Source organism: Leuresthes tenuis, unplaced genomic scaffold (genome assembly GCF_036924035.1).
Source record: "Leuresthes tenuis unplaced genomic scaffold, fLeuTen1.0.hap1 SCAF_4, whole genome shotgun sequence".
In the NCBI taxonomy this organism is placed as follows: Eukaryota; Metazoa; Chordata; class Actinopteri; order Atheriniformes; family Atherinopsidae; genus Leuresthes; species Leuresthes tenuis.
Window position 1 is genome coordinate 6,940,501 of NW_027325358.1, and position 27,116 is coordinate 6,967,616.

The window sequence follows — 27,116 nt, forward strand, 5'->3', positions numbered from 1 at the left end:
AATAACCCATCCATCCATCCATCTTCTATACCGTCAATCCGTTAATCGGGTAGCGGGTGGGCTGGAGCCTATCCCAGCAGTCATCAGGCGAAAGGCGGGGTTAAAATAACCCCCATATGAGAAATATCATAGATAACATTAATTCAACACTGCTGCATCAGTGTGTAAGCATCATTTCTAAGATTCAAGGTTTAAGATGTTTTATTGTCACTCCAGACCAAGATGTACACGAAAACTGACAAAATCAAGAACCCAAGTTCCAGAAAGCTGCAGTAAAATAATAATAATCTGAAATTTAAGGATGACGAAGAAGAATGTGGAGGAATTGGTGTCAATAGCAAGGTTTTCATCACTGTTTTATATGTCTAGTTAGAAGATTTAAATGAGAAAAAGGTGAATGGAAATGGTAAAAATCCATAAAACTCACATTAATGTGCAAATAAATGTCTACAATCACTTGAAGTGAGTTGTGCTCACTTGGAATATGAAGACATGGAAACAACCTTTTTCTAATTGCATCTGATCAGGCAAAGATTAGGATGACATGACTCACCCACCGTTTCCGGTCTGAGCAACCAAATAATAAACTGATGGAAGTAATTCCTCAAGACGAGCTCTGGTGACACTACACAGACTAATTAACTTGATTCAAACCATGTGAATGTGTCTGATTCACATTTTCCCCCTTTTTTCAATGGCAACTTTCCAAAAGATTGATTCAGATTTGCTTCAATATTGAAGATAAAGCCTATAAAGTTGCTTATAATGTGCAGATTGAGTGACTTTATGAGCCTTTTCTTCATGTGCAGTGGAGAGGAAGTGTTTACTTGTGATTTAGAACATAATAACTGTAAAATAGTTGGCAGATTATCTTTTATTTTTCTGGTTAACGGCTTTGTTCTGTAAGTCACTGCAGTCTGTCTCACTTCCGTGAACATAGATGTGACTCTACAGCACAAAAGCAAATGTTCCAACTTCAAAATTCTGTATTTGCACATTTACAAAGGTGTAAGCACTCAGTGTTTCTTTAGACACAGGATCATTTGAACAGTTACCTTTTGTGAACAGATAATTTGAAGTACAGAAAGTATCTGCAATGACTAATACACTGTTTTACACAGATTTCCCACTTAAAAATGAACAAACAAGCATCCAGCACCAGTTATCAAAACAACAAATGCAGCTTAAAAAGAACCATCAAAGAGATCCATTCTTAATCCGACGCTGAATTAAACTCAGAGTCTTAAGTAGTGACTGGTTTTAATAGGTTGCCTGGTAAACATTTGAAGGTCTGATTTTAGTCCAGTTCAAAGACATCAACCCTTCAGAAGAATTTGAAAACATTCCTCAAGAGACAAACTTTACGCAGATGAGAGTCAAGTCAACATTAGGGACTGATTTTTAGAGGGGAGGGATCTTTAAATGAAACCATTTAGTGCAAATTAGACAAAACAACAAAAGGATCCTTGGGCTTCTTCAACTACATAATTAATAAGTTAATCATTGTTTTTTAATCGTGGATTGTATCTACAGCTGTGGGATAAATGTGTTTAATCAAAAGTGTCTGAATTGCAATAAAGCGGGACAAAATGTAAATGCTAAATTGTTCCTTAGTAAAAAAAATAAATAAAATAACTTTTTCACCACCGGCGTTTCTTTCCACAACTGTTTAAGCAGGGAAGTTGAAGCAGAAGAATGGTTCTTCCATCACAGCTGCAAATCCGACTGTGAATACGATGATGAGTCCAATATGTTTTTGCTTGGAGTCAAATGGACACTTGCTCCACTGGCTGACCCCAATCCAACTGTGTTAGCGATTCTTATTGAAATTTGCATGAGAGCAGAGGACACACAGCCCCTGATATGTGGGAGGTGATAAACTGAACAGGCATAAATGTTCCCAAACTAATAGCTTATCATCTGTTTTTGGTTTGTAAAGCTCCTACATTTTAGATTATGTTGAGTTTTCCAGTTTGAAAAAATACACAGCTTAATATCAGCCATGTTGCTCTGTGTGCACAGTGGCTACCGAACAGATCCTGGCAGCGTCCATCAGAGTTGCTTTACACTTGTTGGACAACTTACTGATGGGCATCATTCTGGCAAAGATTTAAAAGATGGTATGTGCTTGTGTTCTTCTAGTCTTTTAACTCATTTTTACCGTCTCATGGTTGATATTTTGAGATGAGACCAGCAGCAGGATGTTGTGCTACTGTGCATGCAGAGAAAATACTGATAAAGTAAACACCTGTCTGGTGCAAAAGTGATGTGGTGTTAAAATCTCTAGATTTAGCTTTAACATGAAATGCTGCAGATTCTTTTGAGGTTTGACTTGTTTCAGATGGACTGCTCATCGGTACTTTACACAAGCCCACTTATAAAACATATCCCTTTAATGCGTCCATATCAAGTTTTTTTAATGGGCTAAAAGACAAATCCTGAGTCAGATAGATGTGCAACATCATGGCTGAGAATTTCAGTCAGGGGATTCACCAACGACAGTCTAATAAACAGATCAGACCATCAGGTTTTCTGAAGAATCGCCCAAAATGAGGGGTAGCAATCTGAAAGAACTGATCAATAATATTAATGACTCAGTTCAGATTCCCTGCACTAAAGGAGTTTTTAGGACAGTCAGTCTTGAATCCGCACGTTTGGACTCAGGGCTTCTAACACCTCTGAGGAGGCAGTAATAATAAGAATAGATTATGTAGGAACTTCTCTGTCACTTCGATATGGAATCAATTATATTACAATTATTCACAGACCTAAAGTAGACACCTATTCTTCTGCTCTTTGCTAGTATGGCTGTGGTTAAGTGAGTGCTGATGTAAATGACACTTCTCTGAGGAAGCAGGGGAGAAATGTTCCAATGGGTTTCAGAATGACTCAATAAAACGTTTTTCCTCTCTATCCTGTTACAGCCTTTATAGAGGCGACGGCAGTGAAAATAAATAGAGGAATAAACTAACACAAGGAAACATCAGGTCTGGCTTTTTGGCCCCCAAAAGAACAACTGCTTTTGGGTTTCTTCAACCAAATAATTCATGGATTAAAACCAAGTGTGCAATGAAAAAAATAAGTAATTATTGAATAAACCTGCAAACTCAATGTTTACAGCTATACAGAGCATTCCTATATGGCTTCATTTTGTAACTTAAATTCTCTCATTTTCTGAAAATCACAAAGACTTCATTGCTGAAATGAATAATGAAGGTATTGTACTGTAAACCATCCCACCCTGCTAACTTTGTTGTTTGTTGCTTTTTTGGTATGATTTTTGTTATTTTTAGTTATTTTGCATGAATATAAGTTTTGATAAAAGAAAACAATAACCATAATAGTTTTTAGGTGTTTAATCACTGGTAAGAGGGGAGGTTTAACATTTGTCTTATAAGACAAGCTGCAGCTGCTTTAATTAAAGTAAAAGATTTCCGGGTATGGTTTTGCTCAGACACATTAGCATTTGCTGTACAAACAGCTTGATTAGAGTTCATAATGTGATGATTTAAGGGCCACAACTTTTAGTAAAATGTTAATTTAAATTTTTTTGTCTGGATTGATGATGAAAAGCCTGAGTTGTGATTTTTGAGAGTCCAAAATTGACCCATGTGCTTCACTCAGGTCATAGCTGGAGGTTACATTAGAAGTATTGGAAACAGCTCTCAGTATAATGCAGTTCAGTGCACAACAAAACAACCTTAACAATACAACAGGTATTTTTGGTGTAACACTGTGTGTGTGCTGAGTGCTTGAATCTTGTGGAAACATAACTCACTGACATGAGTCTTACCTTTAAACTGAGGCAAATATAATCGCAGATGTCGTCCAGTGTGCAAAATCTTGTCTTGAAAAAGGTCTATCTTGTTCATGAATAAAATCTGCAACAACAAACACAAACAATCGGCTGAAAGCTCAAGAAACCTACAGAGGCTCTGCACAAACTACCAATAACAGCTATATTTATTGCTACTTGGAGAGATTCAAATAAAAAGCAAAAATCGGTAGCTGTATTGACACATGCACGAGGTGATGATGGTGGATCAATAACTTGACGCATCAATGTGCAATCAATCCCACATGCAGTCTTCAGTGAAAGAGCTCAACGACCACTTCCATAAATCTGTCTTTGGGTGTTTTCTGCCTCAGCTTCTGCTGCACGGGTACTTCTGGCTCTGCGCTCGACCAATTAAAACTACGACTCTGTTCTCTCTTCTCTGTCTGAACACGAAACCAAACACCAAAAGCCCCTGATGATAACGAGAGAAGAGTTAATTGAGGTGGAGGTTACACATTTTTCCTCCCACATAAAGAAGGTATCATTAAAGTCTTGTTTAATGAGCCTGTTCGGCATGTTAATGTGGAGGCCCACACACAACCCTGTACATAAACACGTCACACACTAGCATCTTAATTGCTCTAGTGAAGCTTTAAATACGTTTTTTTATGGTTAAATAAAGAAACAAAGAAGATGGCTCGGTTTAAAAGTGAAACTTTGTTGGTGAGAGATTTACACAAAAATATGTCAAATTGTGTCATGATCAGACACCACAAAGCACTTGAGATTTAATTTATTAACCCTGAATCGGCCTTCTTTTGGATACAGATACAGATAGTTCTCTTTCTGCACAGCTCATGAACAGCATTCATGGCGAAAGGTTTCTGGAAAACTTCAGATAGAAGTAAAATGAATAAGCTCATGACACGGCAGTTTTAATGCGATTATTTACCGGAAACGGTAATGGAAAAACGAAGAGAGGGGAAAATGTCACCTCACCGAGGAGCAACCTAGTTATAAATGGCTGTTTAATTACAAGTTACAGAGGACTTACACCCAAAGGACTGAGGATAAGATTTGTGTGTGGAAACATTTATCAAACACATCAGTGTTATTCCTGTCCCATGGAGCCTTAAAGAACAAACTGACATCTACAAAGACTGGACTGGACTAATACTGCTGCTCCCCCCACCTAAACTTTAAGTGGACCCCATAGTCTTTACTTTGTTCTTTTCAGTTTAACTTTCCCTTCACTCTGCACACTTCAGTCCCTTTCATCAACAGAAATACTCCAATTACTCCACAGCTGTTGGGCGTGTCAGTGACTGACAGGAGGATGACTCGGCTGCTTTGTGGCAGTCATTGCTGATTGATGCTTGTGGATTTTAGGAGGACCCGGAATAAGTCAAACCCCATTTCCATCTTGGAAGAGGAGTTGAAGCTGGTGCGGTACCACAGACTGAACTGGAAATGTAACTCTAAGGATGTCTACAACAAGGGATCGAGCAGACCCTACGTCTTGAGTAAGCTTACGATCTTTAATATCTGCAACAAGGTGCTGCGTATATTCTGTAAGTCTATATTATCGAGTGAAATCTGCTTTGCAGCAGCATCTGAGCCAGAGACTCAAAGAAGCCTTAATTAACTGATAAAGAAGGCTGGCGGTGCTGGTGACTGCTATGAAGCCCATCGAGCTGATTGTGAAAGGAAGAATACTGCAAAAGTTGCTAAACAGGATGGGAAATGCTACAAATTCCGCCCTGTTATTTCTTTTTTTCTTTAAAAATGTACCTTTTCCTTTTCTAAATAATGAACTGCAACAATTTAATTTCTCTTTGGGATCATTAAAGTACGATGAGGCAGCAGTAGATCACAGTCCTCCATTTTCTCCCATCTCTGAGTCAGGTTCCTTTGAGCAGAACAATAATCAGCACCAGGAGTGCAGAAAATATCTTGCTTTATGAAGCCGTAAGAATGGTGTTGCTTATTGTTTGCCACAAATTACACAAAAGGTGACAGCTCATGCTCAAACCTCACTGGTTTACACAACTAGGGGCTGGAATAGAGGGGTGTCCAGCTGGGTTATTGTCCTGGATCTTGTAGATAATTTACTGTTGCTTTCGCACATGGTTGCCAGAACCTAAAGTTTTTCAGCAGACGCTTCCCCAGAACATCACGCCATCATCACTTTTCTTGTGGTGCTTCCTTCTGCTCTCTCCTCCCGAGATAAATGAGGCTCACACATTCAGTTGTCCACATCATCTTAAAGAGAAAGTAATTAATCGGACCAGGCTGCACTCTTCCACTGCATCATAGTCCAGTCGGTTGGGGACAGGGGTCAGCGCGGGCGATCTTATTGGTTTGCTATCTGGAATTCACTGTGCGTTCCGGCTCCTAATATAGCAATCATTAAAGTCAACTGTTTCTGCTGTAGCAGCTCTTGTGTTGAATTGGATCAAATAAGCCAGCCTTCACAGACTGTCCTGATCTTTCCTTTTGCTAATTTCTTGCTGCTTCCAACTCCCCAACTTCAAAACTTGATCGTTTGTCTGCTGCCCTATATTTTCCTCCCCACCGAGAGGTGCCACTGTGACAATGTATTTGTTGTTATTAATTTCACTTGTCAGTGGTTTTATTGTTGTGGATGATCTTATATATTTAGCGCCCCGCCGTGTGGACAGCGTGAGCTGAGGGACGCACCAGTTATGCAACTACTGGGAAAACCCCGTTGGAAAAAGCACGTTCTTAGCTGCTGCCACCCATATGCAACAAGCAAACTGGACATGCAGCTATATTATGAACAAAAAGTTTTAAGTCCCAGCTGTGAGAGCTGCTGTTGTGTAGGTCAGTGCACACAGCAGCAATTTCAAGGCTCTTTTACTCGTTTTTAGATGTCTTAACGGTCTTGGGCCTTCTTATTTATCGGACTTACTTTTACCATATCAACCCTCACGGACCCTGAGGTCTTCCGGCACTGGCCTTTTAACCATACCACGTGTGCGATTGAAAACACACGGGGAGGCGGCTTTTTGTTATTATGGCCCCCGATTGTGGAACAGCCTGCCGGAGAACTTCAGGGCCGCAGAGACTGTTGATGTTTTTAAAAAGAGGCTCAAGACTCACCTTTTTAATCAGGCTTTTATTTGATTTTATTGATTTTCTTTATTCCTTTTAATCAAAATTTTAATCATATCTAATTTTTGTTCTATATTATTTTAATTACATGTTTGAAACTCCATGTTTTAGTTAAACAATTTGATCTATTTTGTTCATTTTACACCTTTTCATAATATTTTACTGTTTTAGTCTTTCAGTTTTTAGCTCCAGTGTTTCCTCCTGGGGGCCTACCACACTGGGACCTGCTTTTGGTCCACTGAGGGGGGTACTGTTCTGTGGACTGCTCTGGCCCGGGTGGCTGGAGGACTCTGCACCTTGGTGTGGGACCTCTTTTCTGCCCGGGTCGGGACTGTCTTTGTGGCGGCGCTACCCGTGGTCGTGGGCCGGGAGCCCTCTCAGTGTGGTCAGCCCCCCAAGGTGGCTTTTTCCTTGCCTTAGGTCTGGGTGCCCGGCCATGTCTCTGTCTGATAGGTGCAGTGAGTCTGAGCTTGTGTGTCTGTTTGTCCCCGTGTCTCTCTGGGTATCTATGGGGGTGGGTGGGTTGGTATGTTCTATCATTGTAGTTTTTAGCCTCTGTGAGGCACTTTGTGTTGCTTTTAAAGTATGAAAGGTGCCATATAAATAAAATTTGATTTGATTCAGACACACGCTGATCGACATCATTATGCAGTTTACAACCCATTTCTCATTCATCCAGAATAAAAAAGGCCTTTTAAACAAGTATATGTATGACTAAAACATATTAAACAATATCTCTTGTTGTTCTCTTGTGATTTTTGAGAACATTTGTTTGCAAACAACCAAGTGGAAACAATTCAATGATACAACTTAAATTCAAATTATACGTATGTGTCCTCCTGAGGTTGGGTAGGGAATAAATTTCTCACCATGGATGTGCTGCGGAAGAAGACATTATTGCAGATGGAGGAGAAAAGCTTTAAGCTCTCCTGAAGACGGTTCTGTAGGGAGAAGATAACAACTGTTTAACAGCTGCAGAGGAACACACGAGGCAGAAGCTTAGTCATTCTGAGGACCAAACACATTATAAATTCCTATTTGGATGACAACACTCTTACATGGAGAGCCAAGAAAACAAATGTCACAATGTTCTCCAAATAAAAATAAAAATCTCCTGAGTCTTCCATCTATCATCAATTTTTCAGAGTTCTGAGATGAAGTTAACATCTTCATACAAATACATAAGAATCTTTTATGTCTTACATGCAGTAGCCAGAAAATGCAAAACTTTTTTTTCTAAAAAGTTCAAATCTTTCCTTTGAGGCCACAAACTGCAGACTGCGCTGGATTGCGGTAAGATAATTTATATGCATGTGTTATAATTGGCTTTGATCTTAGACATTATAAATTCATATCCTGTATTTTCCTAAATAACCTATGTTCCTAGCTGGTACTTTTCCACTCTGCTCATACTGCACAATAGATGACCTTAAAAGGGTCCAAGACCTTAGAATGACATAAAGAACTGGGTCAGACAAAACATCTCTAGTAGAGTAGATAGGTCTGGTACATTAGATCCACGCCTAAAAACAGCACACACACACACACACACACACATTGTTTATCACATCCAAAGAACACAACAAGGACAGCAGCTGGCCTGATCATGCCACTAAAAACTGGCCAATTATACTCTGACAAGTGTGAATACAACTTCTGTGAGATAAAACTGAATATAAATATGAAACGTTTCTGGATAACGGGGCTCGGCCTGACGGATTTCCTGCGGGAGCTCTGGCACTCCGAGACCAGCGCTGCAATATACTTTACATGTGACCACTAATAAATATTAATATTTTTAATAAATGATTTCTCCAACTTGTTCTTGGGCTTCCAATGAAAAAAATCGGGCCAACACATGTATCTTTGCAACATGTTCATTCCATCAACACTGTCCTCATAACTCTTACCACTGTACGATGTATGCTTAAGCTGAGTGGTCTGCTTTGTCCTTCTGTGTAGTCACTTTTTGGCACACTTTCATTTACAAAGCTTTTCTTGGTCTGCTCATATCAATATCTAAAGTATGTCTTCCAAAAACAGTATGGATAGTTAATGTCTTCACTCACAAAGTTTTCTCCTTTTAAATGTGCCCAGAGACCTTTAATTAACAGGCCTCAAAATATGTTGCCCCCTAAACTTCAGCTTAGGGAGTTCAGGTCTCACTAAACTTACCCTTTCATACAAGAACTGCTTCCCATTCATCTGGTGGGAGCTGAATGTCTCAGTAGCCTTTTTTATATATCAATTGCATCTGTTATCGGCACAAAAAAGATGTCTTCATTAACCTGCTGCTGTTCCTCTTTGGTAAATCACACAAGCCAGAGAGAGGTGCTCAGCCCTGCATCAGTGTGTGCTTACGCAGCGTGTTTTGCTTCTGTTACTACCACCTATGTCTCCTTTGTACTGTAACACAAGACACTGATGCCCAACAAAGGCAAATCAGTCCCAGGCTAATAGGAATATGTGAAAAAGCCTAGTGTCACTTCAGAATGAGCCTCCTGTGCAACCGCTCTAAAACTCTAAAAAGGACTTTTGTGTGATGGCGCGGCTTCTTACGGCATCCTCAGGTGAAGTAAAAGATCACATTTTTCTTGAGTGGACAACAACGACGCTGCATATGTTGTGCTGTCATACCCTTATGAGTATAAAACTGACTTAAGATGTCAGAAAGCAGTATTTTCAGCTGTTTTTGCGATATGACACTTTGTGAGAAAGCTGTTGAGAACAGTCAGTACTTTAGTGATTAACCTGATTTACAGTTCAATCTCACACAAATGGTTAATAAGTCTGGTGTTTTATGTTTTACAGTTGTTAATGTGCATCATTTCCAAAGTTTCTGGTATTGTGTCATGGTTGCATGTGTGTATTACTGGAAGTTTGTTGTGTGTGTGTGTGTGTGTACACTCTTCAGAGTGATCTAGTATAACTTGTACCATGGAGGGGTCTTCCACCAGAGTCATGTCGTATCCACTGAGCGACACCACAAACAGCACCGCTCTGACATCCTCGAAACACCCGATCCACTTCCTTCGCTCTGTTCTCTGGCCTCCGACGTCATACATCCTACAAAGACAGAGAGAGATGAGACTGTTTGACCAAGAAACAGATGAAAGAAACATAGTTCAGAGAAAAAGAGAAACAGAAGCACAGAACAGAGACAAGCACTGACATTCCTCTGTTCGTGGACACGTATGTACACAAGTTGGTGTTTTTTTGTTTTATTTTGCCAGCTGTGAAACACAAAGACTCCCAAAACTGACATATTATCACATCATCACTTCAACCTGCTATCAAACAGCTGCTTTTTTACACATTCAGCACAAGCCAAACATTATAATTTAATTGGAGTCAGGGTAATCACCACCTGAAGTCCAATATTCATTCAACCTTTGGGTCTGTTTTGGTTGCCATTAGCTGAGGGAAAACTTTGTGGGTTCATCGACCACAACTATCAACACTCACAAGAGTGATGAGAATGAAAATACAAGTAAAGCTAAGGGGATTTACTTTTACTTTCTAATCATCATATCATTTTTATTGGTTAACATTTGCTGTTTATTCCACGATCTTTAAAGATGCATGTGCAGTCACTTAATCCAGTGTTAAGAAACTTTACAAGAAAATGCTAAAAATCTGCTGTAAAAGCAAAAAATCCCTGTAATGATGATAATTTGTATGAATATTATGTTTAATTATCACTGTGCCCCTCAGTGGACAGTACATCAAGTTTGGTCTAATTTGGTCCGATTTGACGTAACAGGCGGATTTGAAAATCAAAATTAAACCTGGGTGAAGACTGGGCAAAGATTGTGACTTGGAAAATTTATAAACGTAGATAAAATTCAATTTGATGGGTTTAATCAATTAGGTTGACATTAGCCCATCCACGGTATCGCCAGACATGTGGTGTCTTAAGTCAAAGAAATGAATAGTTATTGGAAGAAGTTGCCAGAAACCATGCCTCCTTGTGGCAAAATAGTCCAAATATTGTTATCCTTCATTGTGGGCCCTAAGTTCTTAAATTCATCTTGAAATATGATCGTGTCTTCTGTCTGGCAGCTTTACCACCGTTTATGATAGACTGTGAATGTGGAATGCTTTCAAAAGGCAAAAATTTAAATGATTACTCTTGTAAGCCTTGATCTGGGGATCAGCTGGACCAACTTTGGTTGCGAAAAGTAACCCGGCAAAAATGAATATGCTTAATGCAACTAACCCAACAGTATTTTTAAGATATAAAATAAAAACCACCTAGCTCTCAATTTAGATGCACATATTTGTGGAAACGTAACAATTTTGTTAGGAAGAATCAGGGGATTGTGTTGGTTTAGTCTCAAATTTCAAATCTTTTTTATCGTGCAGCTATAGAGATTGAAATAAACTCCAACAGAGGAAGAAGGAAGAAAAAGATGAAGGCGATTACTTTCATTGAACAAAAAATAAGAAAGAAGAGACAAGTAGATACAAATATTACAGAAACAAAAAAACTTGTGGTGCATTGTATAGAAATGGAAAGTCAAACCAAACAAACAGCAGCTGTGCATGTGCAGAGGAATAAATGATCCTCATTGTTATAGTGGGCTCAGGTGCCACTAATTTAACTGAAATATACACTCAATCAGAGACCTATAAGAGAGCACACAGACTCTCACACACCAGAAACTCACACCAACATTTACTGCTAACAGACATAATATTGTAAGCTGTGTTTTATTGTACTAATAATGATAGAAAAGCTGTTTATTCATAAAGAGTGAAGGCAGCGCTGGGCTTATCTGTGTCCGCTGGCAGTTATAAACAACATCTCATTGTGACTGACGTGTCCTTTATCAAGACTAAATTTCCAGGAGAAATTGAGTCCTGATCGATAACAGATTGCATTGGTTTTGAATAAGGTCAGGCATTTCTAAATCATGCAATAATAGCTTCTCAAAGGAGGAGGAATGTGTCACACATATGGACTAACCTTCCCTTTTTAATTTTTCCCAAGACAATCACAACATTTTCCTTGAGACAATCACAACACGGCAGCACAAAGAGCGTAAAGGTCAATGTTCTCCAGAAGGATGAAACTCAAACACAACAGGAATAAGAGTAGACAAACACAACAGTCCGTGCCACTTCACTCATTTTCTAAGCCAGATGTGGCATCCCCCAGCTCCCCTGTGAGCAATCCACTGAGTTAATAACTCTTTGTTGAGAGGGGAAATGAAAATGTGGAGGCACAGTCGCACAACAAGGGAAACACACAGGAAAGGAGGTGAAATGTAATATTAAGATTTAAAACAGAACTTTTCCATGGATATTGAAGCCAGACAGAAGGGTGATGTGTCAATACAGGAACCTGGTCACAACCGTCTTTTGCACAAGAGCAATTTAATACCAAACTAGTTATAAATGTTACAGCTGCACACTCTGAGCACAAGTGCGTTAAATTCATATTTAAAGGGGGGGGGGGGGGGGGAAGAGAGACACCTAAAGCAAAATAGAACAAGAGTTCATTAATAAAAAAAATCCCCCCAATAGTTACCATCAGAGGGCCAGACCAGGCCCTGAGGGAGACCAGCCAGCCCCACTTACCACTGGAAATGCTGAAATTAGTGCCCGATTTTATCAAATTGTACACAGGACATGATGTCCACTAACCACTGAGAGTGAGTGAGAGAAGCAGCATCCCTCCAGTGTAAGAAGGACAATATGTCTAGAAAAGAAATTAGCAAAAGAAAAAGGAAATTTTCTTCAAAAACATCAAATTGAACAACCAAGCCGGTCCAAAGTTGTGAAACGCCACTGGACACACACAGGAATTAGGTTTCTGACCACTTTGCACTGAATCAAGCAGTGATAAATAGATACAGATTGTTTCTTAACAAGCTTAAATACTGAGATCCAACTGACCATTCTCAGAGGAATGTGTTTTTGTTTAAGCCACTGAAAACTGTCCTATGAATTATTTGTGCATAAAGAAAAGCCTCCTAACCAGTGTTGTGTCTACACATAACAGACAACTCAGCAAATAACCACACTCAGACACATAATTAGTTCCCATTTTTTAATTACATATTAAATATGCCAGATATGATAGTTTGGTGACAAGAAAAACTTGGCATATATCAGTATGGTGTGCAGTGGGTCCTTAAAACATCTGAGTAAAGTGGAGGACAAAAGAAGAAGTGTCAGGCCTAAAAAACAGAATCTGCAGCAGATGAACAGTATCTGAAAGTGATGTCCTGAAGAAAGAGGAATAAAAGACCAGAGGCAGGACCTGAGAGATGCATCTGGACCTTCAGCTGATCCATCTACTGTTGGCCCAAGCCTCATCAGAAATGGTCTCCATGGAAGGGTGGCTGTCAAGAAGCCGTTCTTAAGGAAGGGAAACAGGGAGAAAAGGCTGAGCTATGCCAAATGACACAAGAAGTGGACTGAAAATCAGTGGCAACAGGTCTTATGGAGGGAAGAATCCTCCCCAGAGCCCGGACCTCAACATTATTGAAGCAGTGTGGGATCATCTGACAGAGAACGGAACAAAAGGCAGCCGACATCCAAAGAAGAGCTTTGGGATGTCCTTCAAGAAGCCTGGAGAACTATTCCTGAAGAATACTTAAAGAGGTAAGAGAAAACTGTACAGGTCAAAGTGTTTTCTTAGTTACATATTTAATGACTGCGTCTTGGATCAGTTTTCAAGAGGGCAGAGAAAGTGGGAATCAAGTCACAGCAGGGATAAATACGCAGGATTGAGTTTAGCTCAATCCCTCCCTATGCAGGGTATTCATGAAAACAGAGAACAATGCAAATTAGCCCCCCAGTGGTTCAAGTGGAAATTTGTGTGATGCTGTTTTGAGGGGTCCCTTTTCAGGGTCCCAAAGTAGTCGAGGCTGATATGAGGAGCTCATATAGCTATCCTCTGTGGGTGGCTGATGATGGAAAAGTCCTTGGATACAAGGTTGGCTAAAATCAATTAAGTTAAATTTTTTAAGCTCGAGTGACACTTCACATCCTTCCCACAATCCCACTCCTGCAATCCACGCCCAAAAATGTTCACCCTCATCTGCAGTGTTATAATAGTAATTAAGAAAGCGCTTAATATTAATGATGCAGAATCCCGATTACACAGAGAGGTCAGAGGTTAAACAGCAACTCTGTATGCCAACAGGGCCGCACAAACATGCATATACACACAAACTGTTTGGGAAAGTCTTCAGTTCTGCTCTCATGTCTGTCTTTGTGTGAACATCATACATTATCAGAAATAATCCTGATGACTCCTCTTGAGTTCTGCCGTTTTTTCAGAAAAGCAGACTTTAGTTCACTTTATGAGACACAGGCTCAGACAAAGAAATAGTAGATTTATGTTAATGGCATACATCGAGGCCGGTAGTAAGTTTAATGCTCATACAGCAGCAGCAGCAGGACTGAAGCAGACAAAATTCAAGACTGATGTCTCACTGTGACAGTATGTGGGATGATTATGGTTTTTAATTGATCACATTTATTAATCAGAGCATCTTCAATACACAGAAGGAAGATAAAGTTGAAGTTTTGGCCCTCTACACGAGTGCAGATACACTCACATGTTGTGTAAACTCTTAAAGAGTCACATACTCAGAAAAGCAAGTGAAAGTTTTTTTACTTCTATGTAAGGTTTATCCACCTGGTTTTGAATCTTCAGTAATAAAAGAAATGAAAAAACACAAAACTTATTGCTTTGTTCAGTTAATGGCGTGGAACCATAAAACCAACCAAACTTTAAAAGAGGACGTTACATAATTTCCTGGCAACCTGTACGGGCTGTACCACACCTCTCGCCCCATGGCAGCTGGGATATGCACACCGTGACTCTGACTTGGTTAAAGAGAATATCGACAACATAACTTGGGATAGAATCACTCGAGCTGTTTGACCACTTCAAACTTTGAACATAAAATAAAACAGAAAACATGGGGCGGGGGTTTAATGAGTGTGGACTGAATTTAAAGTGGCCTTAAATTCAGCTCAATTATACTTTATTAATCCACAAAGGTAAAATGATATTACTGCAGTATAAATCTTTATCATAGATGAACTCTCTCAGTAGAGAACATGGGCAACATCTGGGGTGCAGAGACGCTCCTCTGTCTGCGTGTGTAGTCTGACAGTTAAAGGCAGCTAAAGGCAGCTAAAGGCAGCTAAAGGCAGCTAAAGGCAGCTGAAGGCTTATCAAGTTCATCTTCCAGTGATCTCAAATTTGCCATGACAAACAAGAGATTAAATTATTTAAACTTCCTCCTCTTTTCTCTCTATTCTGCTCCTGCTCTGCATCCTTGACATCTCCTCTTCAACTCATCTTGTTTGAGGTCCTATATTTGGGCTTTGGAAAGCTCAATCAGCTGCTCCCACATGCATAACAGATGTTAAGAGTTGGATCGACTAGCAGAAATCGTTTCAGCTGCACAGCATCCCAACCAGCATGGGAAATTATGTTAAAAATGTGGGTTTTCTCAGAGTAAAAGCTCAGTAGAAAGCATGCTGCAACTAGTGTGGCATCACTCTTAAATCAGTACCCATGGGTCAGACCACCAACTCCATTTTGATCATAACTATGTACCTGTAAGGTTTTGTAAATGTCTCTCGTGTGCACACATACACACAGACTTACAACTTGAAAACAATACCAAAATCAACGATACTACAAAACAAAATCTACCACAAATTCCCAGGGGATCGGTAACAACATGAAGGAGTGGCATTACACTGGTTTCTACAGGCTGTGTTGGACAATAGTTTCTGATAAACACAACTTTCAGGGATAATTATGCAAATTAATGTTTTTGACTGGCAGGCAGACGTTGCCGACTGTTTTCCAGACAGGTAAAATCAATCAATCGTGCCTCTTTTTGTCCTCAAGTTGCTGCTGCCAGTGTCAGAGCCTCCATGAGACAGAAGTTTGGTAAATATGCATTCTTTGAAGACAAAATGAGATGTGCCAGCTAAATACTCATTCAGCACAGGACTGAATGCCCTTTGCTGTGGGTGTGAAAAGGTATTTGGTCAGAAACTAACTTGAATATATTTGAATTAAGTATTTTTTAAACAAAATATAATGTGAGAAAAACTTGACCAAATTATCATCTTATAGTTTGTTTCCAGTGTTTGTGGCACTTTGAGCACATGAGGCATCCTAGCTGAGAAAACAGTGGTACAAAGTCATGTGGTGTCTCTGCTAAATTAAACATTTTGCTGGTCAGTTAACAAATTAAAAAGCTATTAATTCCTAAAAATGGTGCAGGACCCTAAAATCCAGTATCTGTCGACCCTTTTATTTTCAAATGTATATAAGGCAGCTAACAAACCCCTTAAAGTTCCCTGGAAAACGACAGTTAATATACATTAAAATAAATAGAGTCATGAAATACTGTCACAACTCTGTGAATTCTCTTTATTCATTTTACTGCTGCTGAACACCAAGTAAATGATGCTGCTGATTAATCTGAAGTTATTCACTGGAAAAGTTTAGGATAATATTTTGTAAAATATTTTACGGGTAAAATGATACAAATTTGGGGCAACAAATCTACAACAGTAAAAGTACCAAATGATTTTTTGTTGCTAGGAATGCTGAGGATATTTTTCACTAACCCTCGAAAGAATTTAAAAACCTGTTTTAAAAAACAGATTCAGCAGCAAAAAATAAATAAAACCCTGAAAGACCCAGAGAAATCTCAAAGTCCAGGGCCCAGTTGCTCATAGAGATGAGAAAACCTCAAGTATGAACCAAAAAGAGAGACGGACATTGACCTGAGGGGGCAGTTTCACATTGTGCTCACTTTAAGTGCAACCTCAATACTTACAAAACAAAACCAAGCTGGAGCAGAAAATTCCATAAGTCTGCAGTCGTCTCTAAAAACTCACTTCACTGTAATATTTAAGCATCAAAACTCAGACAAACATTTATTTATTAACTAAACAATACACTTTCTGATTTAAAAACTCACTTTCTGACAGACACAAACCATCCAGCTCTCCAAATCCCTTTGATATCCAATTTACAAATGAGTTTAGAATAATTACATGAAATTATGTTAAGCTGCTGAACAACCCCAGGGGGGTTCTAATGGTGCTGCGTGCCAATTATCTAAACCCAATTATTTATCTCCTCAAGAATTCAGGCGGATAAAAGAGGGCGTTTGAGAGTGATGCATCCTGCAGCATCACCTGAGACTCTGATCCCACAGCTCGGATCTGACACCGCCATTTCATGATGATGTCATTGTTCCACAGAAAAAAAAATACTAAGACAAATAAAATCAGCTGGCGTCTGGGTGACGAAACAGTGACACAGTCAAGTGAGACTGACAGAAAAAAGAAGCAGAGACGTAGAAAAAGTTTCCCAGGCTGAAGCTCTAAAACGACAAAGTAGCTCTCTACAATGTTTATATGCTAAACAGATGAGAAGATGAGGTTATGCATTGTATTATTATGATTCTACATGAGATGCAATGTTGGACCGGGATGAGGGACAGCTTCATATTGCGATAGGATGGAGAAGGTGGAGCTCTGCAAGCAGAGAATACAAAGAAAGAGGAGAAGAGTAATCCAATTTACCTTAATGTGATAACACTGTCACAGGTAGCAAACACAAGCAAAACAAAAATGTGATGAGTCATCTCAATAAAACACTCAAAAGTACAGTTAAAAATTTTTTTCTTTCTTTAAGCAAGACATTTTGAAGTGCAACCCCAGTTCCAAAAGAGTCGGACGCTGTTGAAAATACAAATAATAACAGAATGCAATTTTTTTTACAAATGTCATAAATACATATCTTATTCACAGCAGAACAAAGAAAAAACAGAAACACATTTTACCATTAAATTTAAAAAATATAAGCTCGTCCATGTTGACCACTGTGTAGCATCCTCTCTTCTTTTAACATCAGTCTGTAAACATATGGAAACTGAGGAGACCAGCTGTTGGAGCTTTGGGAGAGAAATGTTGTCCAATTCTAGTTTGATGTTGGATTCTAGCTGCTCAGCAGTCCAGGGTCTTCTTGGTTGTATTTTAAATCTTTTCAGGTGGTGAAAGCTCTGGACTGCAGGCAGGTGAATCCAGCTCCTGAACTCTTCTGCTACGAAGCCATGCTGTTGTTCCGGTTTAGCATCGTCTTACTGAAATATGCAAGGCCTTCCCTGTAAAATACATCATCTGGGTGGGAGCATATCTTGTTCTAAAACCTGTATGTACATTTCAGCATCGATGGAGCCTTTCCAGATGTACAAGTTGCCAGTTCCACGGGCACTAATGCACCCCCCACACCATCAGAGATGCAGGTTTTATAACTGAGCACTGATAACAAGTTGGATGGTGTCTCTCCTCTTTATTCTGGAGGACAAAGTGTCCATGATTTCTTAAAAAGACATTTCAGATTTTAATTTATCTGACCACAGAACAGTTTTCCTCAGTCCATTTTAAATGAGCTTTGGTCCAAAGAAGAGGCAGTGTTTCTGGATCATGTTCACATATGGCTTCTTCTCTGCATGACAGAGCTTTAACCTTCATCTGTGGATGGCACGGTGAGCTGTGTTCACAGACAATGACTTCTGTGTTCCTGAGCCCATGCAGTGATTTCCAGTACAGAATCAGGTCTGTTTTTAATGCAGAGCTGCCTGAGAGCCTGAAGATCACAGACATCCAGAGACGTCCGCAGATTCACTAAATCATTAGTCTGAAAATACTCCTTTATACCCAATCATGTTACTAACCTGTTGCTAATTAACTAAATTAGTAGCAACATGTTTATTCAGCTGTTTTTTTTAATTATAACTTGCTTTTCCAGCACTTTGTTTCAATTGTCCCTTAAAATGTGTCACTTCTATTAAAGATGAGCTAATATTTTCCATGAAACAGTAAAATGTCTCTCTTTCAACTATTCTTATATGTCTGTGTTCTTTTGGTTTATGAGATTTTTTAAGCATTGCATTGTTTGTATTTACATTAAACACAGCATCCCAACTTTTTTGGAATGGAAGTAGCCCATTTCATTCCAGTATTTGTATGTTTTTCAGTGAAGCATGTCAGACTCAGCAGCATCATGTATATTTTAAGTTTGCTTCTACTCATGCCATTGTCAACTCTTTAATGAGGCCACAGGAAAAGACCCTTTACTTAAGAAATGTTACTATTTTTATTTAAAACTACGGTGTTACCACAAATATAAAAAGTTTACTGACCAAACCAACTGACCAGGAAAAGAATAAGAAACAAAGTAATAAAGTCAGAGTGATTTCAAATGTGTTGGCGTTTTGATGTTGGACTGCATGTCCTGCATTTCTCACACTGCAGAGGGCTCATTAGGATCTATTGTCCTGCTATGACCACCACAAGCGAGTCCAACCATTGGAAGATAATACGGAAGGTGTTATTATGTGAAACTAGCCCATTGATCACAGATGAATATGATCATCTGACAGCCTCCTCAGCTGAGAAACCTGCCCTCTGCTGCTCCACTGATAAGACTGAGCCACTGCTGCTGAGCGTGTGCATGGTGAGTTGATGAGGACTATCAGACATATCGACATATCGAATGAAGCCGCCCATCTCAATCTCACATCTCGGGCCAATCACATAGCTGTAGACAGAGATAAGAGCGCTGCAGATAAAGGATTGATGTAAGCTGGCAGGACATTCCCCGCCTGATAACAGCAGCTGTGAGCGAGTTGTGGTTATGAGGAGCCGCATTCTGCAGCTTTACATGTCAATAAAAAGAGACAGTGTCTACCTGAAGATGAGGTGATTGACTTTAAACTGGGTTTCTATGACGCCCGTCGTCCTGAGTCGTACTCGCAGGACGTCTGTCTCTGTGGGCACGTAGCTTGGAGACATGATGCGGGGCATGTTATCAAAGAAGCTACAAGGAGAGGAGAGAAAAACAGAAAGAGGAGCAAAAAGGTTAAAGAGAGCAAAAAGAAAAACAACCTGCAGTCAAACTTGTGATCAAAGGAGAAATCAGGTTTAAGTCACTGCTGCGGAGGCTCATGCAATGTGTGTGTCGGGGTTGTGTCGAGTGTCATTGGGTGAGTAGGATGTGCAGTGATAAGTCGGGAGGCCCGGGGGGGACGCAGCAGTTCAACGTGATGAATATTTACACAGTGGTTTATCATAATAAACACACTGAAGCTAAGCTTCCAAACGCCGATTAGAAATGAACACAGTCAAGTGAAATCATGTGTATCGTGTGTGTGCACACACTCAGCGAGATGTGATCTTTTCCACACACACAGAGACATCTCCACCTATCTGAACTGACTGTGACATTCTCAACTAGTCATTCTGAATCAGTTTCTCGGACGGCGACACACATCCTGCTGCTTAAAAAGCACACAAAGCAGGAAACAAGCGAGTCTCATTTGTACCTCTGTTGTTGTGAGGACCATTTCGAGATTTAGACAGGCCGATTATTTTCCAAGATAGTATTAATGAACTTTTTAGCCACTTAGGGACAGCAGACAGAACATCATGTTATTAGAATAATTCACACATCCAGTAGATAAAGATTATTGTGCCCTCTGCTTCTTTCTGACATGATTTGAACTGGGTCATTTTCTACGATGGCCTTTATTTCTGTATAACATTTTGTACGGAAAGTGTACAATTAGGAGAAATTATATTTATTGTTTAAAATAAGGAATAAGTTAAGCATCCATCTGTGTCTCAGAGCTTTTCTATTTTGTCGCGGACAAACAGATGTGCAGTCTTTAAAAAAGCTAACAGTACTGAGGCTCCAGAGATGAATGCTGACCGGCTGAAAGTTAGCTCAAGATGGGAGGGATCAGGAAAAAACAATCTCATCACAAAGACTACGAAGCAACGCTGAAGCAAACATAGCGAAAGGGTGTAATATGTAGAGTTTATAGGGATACATTCAGGCCCCAAACTTCATCTGAAACCAGTTCATTCGGTAGGACAATTATCCCAAACACAGCTACAAATCTAGAACAGAGTGTTTTAAAGAGAAAAGGATCACGGTGTTGCAATGGTCCAGTCAAACTCCAGACCTCAACCTGACTGAAATGCTGTGGTGGGACCTTCAGAGAGCTGTGCATCAACCAATGCTGCAAACCTCAATGAGCTGGAGCAACGTTGGAAAGAAGAGTGGGACAAAATTCCTCCTCAACAATGTGAGAGACTGATAACGTCGTACAGACAATCTGAGGTTGTATTTACCTCATTTTAAGACCTGGTAAAAACCAAGTGATATATCTTAATGTCCTGATATCAAAACCTTAGAAATAAAAGAGGCCGTTTCCTTTTTTCGCACAACTGTAAACCTGGCTTTAAAAAATGGGAACATCTGTGTCAGTCTGTTTGACTTCTTCCTACTTCCCAGAAAAATAACTGGGTGACTATAATCTTCACATTACTGATAAAAATCATCATCAGATTTAGCAACAAACTTTAAGAACCAAGTTTAGCTAAATCTGTACAATGCATATGCCAATACAGGTCCTTACAAGTAGCGTATTGGTACAGAGAGTGTGTGTAAGTGCAGAAGGTGACAGTGATGAGTGGTGGTTCTCAGTGGGAACCACGGGGCCTGTCGGTGTAGATAACCCCAGAACCGAGGCTTCTCACTGGGGCAGAGGATGAGAATGGACGGCTTCCTGTTGGGCCTCCGCTCTGTCTTACCACCGTATCACAAAAAAAGACACCAAACATCCCCTCTGTACTCGTGTCTTATTTTCCATCTTCGTCATCCTCACCTCTGTATTTTCACTGCTGTGCCAAAACAAACTTGACATTTATTTAAAAGTGGGCTTCTTTCACCTTTCTAATTTTTTTTCCACATAATTTTTCTAAACCAGGAAAACATGCAGCTAAAACCAGAAACACACCAGCGTTGAATAAACATGTTGAAGTTCATTTATTTACACACTACAGTGATCCATCTCCTTCTCTTCCTCGTTTCCACCCTCCAGATGTTGACTTCAAGTGACAGCGAGCACATGGCTGAGCATCAGCTACAAAGTCTGGCTAATTAGACCCCTGCTTCTCCTCCGCTCAGCGTGAGTGTGTGCTGAGAAGTACTCACTACAGCGCAGAGTCATTGAGCTCATACTCGTATCCCCGGGCGGCCGCGGCCCTCACCCCCTGGTCGGCCCACAGACAGGACAGTGCATGGCTCAGGAATGGAAAAAGCACCTGTTCTTCATCAAAACACCGCCCGCATGACAGGACAGAATGGGCGTGAACCTGTGAGAAGAGGACACGAAGACAGAGATGTGGGTGAATGATCAGGGAGGAGCTCAGGCCAGATGGAAAAAAGGATGCTAGCCGAGGCGACAGACAAGTTTATGAGTCTGTCTCTACTTTCCAGACCAGTTAATCACTGGAGATGCACAAATGAATGGATGCGCCCACAAACAAATATGAAAACGCATATACACAACCTTGGTGACGTTTAATAGAGGAAATACTTTGGTCATTATCTCCCAGCAGGATGTGCTGAGTGGGTGGATAGTGTACGAGCTCTGATAACTTAAGCAACAAAGTTCAAATCAGATTAAACCCCACAATTTAACCACCCACAGTTGCCTAACTTCATGGGCTTTATTATTCAAACAAACTATTGCAGTACAGCCTGTGTTTGAGCTGACATGGCGCTCTCTAGTGGCCAAAAGCAGGATAAACAAGAAGCATCAAAAGTGCTCAATTTGATACTAAAGGAGCAGAGTGAGAACAGGAAAGAAATCTGGGTTAAATTCTGATCAATACCTTGTTCCTGCTGTTAGCCAAGTTGATACGGAGGACACCCATCCCATGGAGGACAAACTTCATGGAAGTCAGGAGGTTATCCAGCACTGCAGGCTGCCAAAGATCAGAGGTCAGAGGCCAAGTTCAAGACAAAAGCTTTGGTTGTTGCAATTTTTTTTAGTCAAACAACTTCATGATTCACTCAAAACTTAAATGTTCCAACTGTGCTGCACATGATTGTGGTTTCACAACAAAATGACAACTTCAACCCAAACTTATACAGTTTATTTTTTTTCCAGACATATAACAGAGACATGAAGGCAGGAGCCTCTAACTTTTAAAGTCTCCTTAAAATCTAATTTAGAGTCTAAGTGTTTTCACATGATGCTCAATACGTCTCCAAGGCACCAACATTTGGGCCAAACAATGCTTTAAAAAAAGTTGTTTTGGAGAGTAGTGTTCTTCCTTTTAACACAACGAACATCAGAACAGGAAACAGCTTTGAGTCTCACTGACTCAAGCGATTCATTTTAAACCTAGTAGTAATGAATGAATACCAACAAGAACGAGCTAACAGAAGAACCAGCTGTTAACCAAACATCATCCTAAAGAGATGTCATTGTAGCAAACAGATCCAGGGGAAGTAAAGATCGGGATGAAACTAAACTACACTGTAGTCATGGTCAACACAGCAGGCATCCATCTTAAAGCCTGAAGTTTTGCATTTCAGTTAATTGTAAATGGATATCCAAAGATGTGAACCTCATTGTAAATAATGTAAGCTATGCGGGTCTGTACGGTTGTGAGTTATAAATCACAAAGTATAACAGATCTAAAGCATGATTTCTTTACATATTGCCAAGGAAACTGAAACATGTGCAAACATGAATCAAAATACAGAATATAAGGCAAAAACTGAGTCTGTGCAGTTCTAACAAACTTGCAAGTCAATATTTGGTCCGAGCTTCTTTATTCTTCAACACAGCCTGAACCCTCTTAGACAAGCTTTCTGTCACCTCTTCAAGTAGTCTTCAGGAATAGTTCTCCAGGCTTCTTGTTCCGTTCTCTGTCAGATGATCCCACACTGCTTCAATAATGTTGAGGTCCGGGCTCTGGGGAGGATTCATCCCTCCATAAGACCTGCTGCCACTGATTTTCAGTCCACTTCTTGTGTCATTTGGCATAGCTCAGCCTTTTCTCCCTGTTTCCCTTCCTTAAGAATGGCTTCTTGACAGCCACCCTTCCATGGAGACCATTTCTGATGAGGCTTGGGCCAACAGTAGATGGATCAGCTGAAGGTCCAGATGCATCTCTCAGGTCCTGTGTCAGGTCTTTGCTGGATTTTCTTTCTCTTTCTTCAGGACATCACTTTCATATACTGTTTATCTGCTGTAGATTTAAGTCTGCAACTCTTTCTTCTGTCCTCCACTTGTTCAGTTTTCTAATTCTTTTGAAGGTAAACACTGCACATCTCACTTTGGGAATCACCTTGTTGGTGTAAAAATGCAGTTTAATGTTGGTAAAACTGTTATCTTTGGTATTTTTCGCTAGTAACCAAGTGTCAAAAGACACAGTAACACAAAAGTTGGTTCTTTGCTAAGTTGTCTGTAATGGGCAAACAAAACACTAGTTCATCCCTTTAGTTAGGGACCCTTTTATAATACCTGAATGATTCATAGGTCAGAGTTAAGTGCTTTAACAAACAAATAAACACATTCCTCTGAAAATAGTCAGGTACAAGGACTGGACTGAAAATTACTAAAAAAACAGTCACTTTCCAAAGAAAAACTATGAAAAAGCTTCAGAAAGCCTGGAGAATTATTACTCAAGACCACTTTAAAAGATTACAAGAAACGAGGGGTGGATTAAGACTTTTCCACAGCGCTGCACTCTAAGTGAGGCCATAATTTATAAACTAATTATTAAATTGTAGTAAAGACGACATGAATTTAATCACTGAGACCATAAACTCTGAGGAAATGTCCACTCAGGTCACAAATCAAGTGAGAAGGAGGTTATTTTCTCATAAACTTGCATACGGAAGATGCCCCCTGCTGGTCATTAAGCAGGCTGCATGTTATAAAACACTTCTTGGGGTCTTTTTTCATTTATCAAAGATGCTTTTGTACATCTCTTTAGTTAATGTGCTGTGATGTAAATATTAAGATCGGCTGACTTAAAACCAAACAATAAAAACTAGAAAAGATCTAATCAGCTGTGTGTTTGTTTGTTTTTTACCCAAAAGAAGGCGTGAGCTTAAGTGTGTGTTTGGATCTGTCTGACCCCATTGAACTATCAAGGTAATTAAGAGCAATAGAGCACAGTCATTTTTACACAATTAAGTGATTTCTAAAATGCTGTTCTCGTGCTCAGACCCCTGAAGACCGAAGCAAATAAGCAGCATGACTCCTGAGGAGAGGTGGGAAGTCTCTGTGAGAGATTCTCTCCGTCACTCGTCTGCCAGCTAGAGATAAGCTTCACATTCCATCATGATTCTATCACAGTCTGGTCGCTTCTCTCTTTGTGTGCTGAATCCGCTGTTCTCTCAGTGAAATACGCGAGGTGTGATAAGTTTATGAGCTGACAAGACTTCATCTTATGAGGAGAGCTGGTTTAAAACATTTGCTGACAGTGCCTCATTGATTTGTGTGGAAATAAAGCCGCTTTGAGCTTTCATCTCCCTCTGCTCAGCATCACTGCCACCTGGAGTCATGCAACTTAATACCCCAACAAATCTGTTAGACAATACAACGCTCGAGTCCTAAAAATAAAGAAATTGTGCAGTTTTCTTTGTTTTATGACAATGAATATCACTTAAAACTGATAAGCATATAAAGTCAGTGGGGAAATTTTGTGAATTGTTAGTTTTCTGCACATTTATCACCAAGAAAGACGACAGCAAAGGTGTCACAAATGTCAATGACACCTCTGTTCATGCAAATAGAAAAGCTTCAAAGAAAGCTTCAAATCCAAGAGGAAGCAACTGGAAACCAAATGATAAAAAGGAAAACAAAGAGAGGGAAGCAAAAGGAATCAAACTAGTTAAGTAGACGCAGCAATATCATTCTGGATCAGTGGCGGTAATTTCATAAATTCAAGGTCCCTGGTTGAACCGATAAGCAGCAGCACATTCACGGAGAGCATGTTGTTGGCACACCGCTACATCTAGTTTACAGACAGAGTAAAAACAAGTTCTCATCAGATTCACAACAACTAATAATGACTACAGAAGCGGAAAAATGACTCAAGTGAAAGTCATTTGATAAATGGACTTTATTTATATGGCAATTTTCTCGTCTTGTTGACCAGTCAAAGTACTTTTAAACAACAAGGCACATTGGTTGGTCTGAGAAATGTTTAGGTAGGTTTCAAAGTTAAATCCACATGAGTCCCAGGATGCAGGTTTTCCCAGCAGAACATTGCACTGGATAAAGATGAGACGTGTTGTTCACTTTACCCGCCAGTGTTTTCATTTTATGGCTGGTCACTGCACAGAATTTGATTTGAGGATTTTATTCATCTTTTTTTAACCCAGCTCTGGTTAACGGTAAAGTATACTTGTGCTTACAGATCATCTTCTACACAGCACCCTTTAAACGGTACATCAACAGTATGGTGAAAGTGATGTTTCTGCTAGTTTAGGCATTTAAAGTTCAGACTAAACTTTCACCTGGATTTCAACATTAATTTCTAACAGAAAACTGGGTGATATGCAATGTTTTCAACCACCTGAAATGCAGCTGCTAATGTCCTGATTTCATAATTAACTCAGGTGTCTACTGAAAATGAGATTGAAGTACTTCAATCTCAACTATACCAAAGGCAGAACTTTGACTCTATTTTTGTAATCTAATGCTGCTGTGTTGATTTAGTTAAAAAGTAATTGAACTCAGTAGGTTAGAGGGGTGCTAACAATACAAAGGTTGTGCATTTAATGAATGTTTTCAAACTCTGAATATATCTTCACATGTGTATCAATGTCTCAAAGTAGTTCATAATAAACTGATTCTTCATACTGATACATACTTTTGAGGATTTTTGCATTTACAACGCAGACATGAGATGATATTTGATCTTTCTGCAATAAGTGAAAATAAATATCCGGACTGCCCCAAATATCATTTTCTGGGCTCTGGATGCAAAGGTTTTATTGATTAAATTATAACCCAATCGTATCACAAACACCACTGTTAGTCATCATTAACTAAACCCGGCAGGTGAGTTGTAATTTCAGCTGTTTTTAAAGTGTAAAATAATCACTCAGAGAAAGTTAGAGTTGCTTCCTAACTCCCACACGTCGCAGAGCATCGTGTGCAAACAGCTCAGACTGGCTGCAAAAAGCAGAGGCCAGCAGGCATGAATTCAAAACGGCTCGTCTGAAACGTCTCCACCAGGTTACAAAGAGGTGAACTTCAGTGTAATGTACCTTACTGTGAGAGGGGCGTTAGCTGAGCAAACTGAGTCTGTTAACATTTCA

General features: G+C 39.7%; 1 protein-coding gene across 2 annotated transcripts in view; it reads right to left on the reverse strand.

The window, feature by feature from the left end:
- The window catches only part of gnav1 (guanine nucleotide binding protein (G protein) alpha v1), a 35,516-nt gene that overhangs the window by 1,588 nt on the left and 6,812 nt on the right, over window positions 1-27,116 (reverse strand). For both annotated transcript variants that reach the window (XM_072384314.1, XM_072384313.1), the window contains exons 3-8: window positions 22,661-22,753; window positions 21,978-22,138; window positions 19,668-19,796; window positions 9,850-9,979; window positions 7,783-7,854; window positions 3,794-3,881 (exon numbers count right to left, since the gene is read on the reverse strand). In XM_072384314.1, coding sequence (XP_072240415.1) covers window positions 3,794-3,881; window positions 7,783-7,854; window positions 9,850-9,979; window positions 19,668-19,796; window positions 21,978-22,138; window positions 22,661-22,753 — 673 coding nt within the window. The remainder of the gene's footprint in view (window positions 1-3,793; window positions 3,882-7,782; window positions 7,855-9,849; window positions 9,980-19,667; window positions 19,797-21,977; window positions 22,139-22,660; window positions 22,754-27,116) is intronic.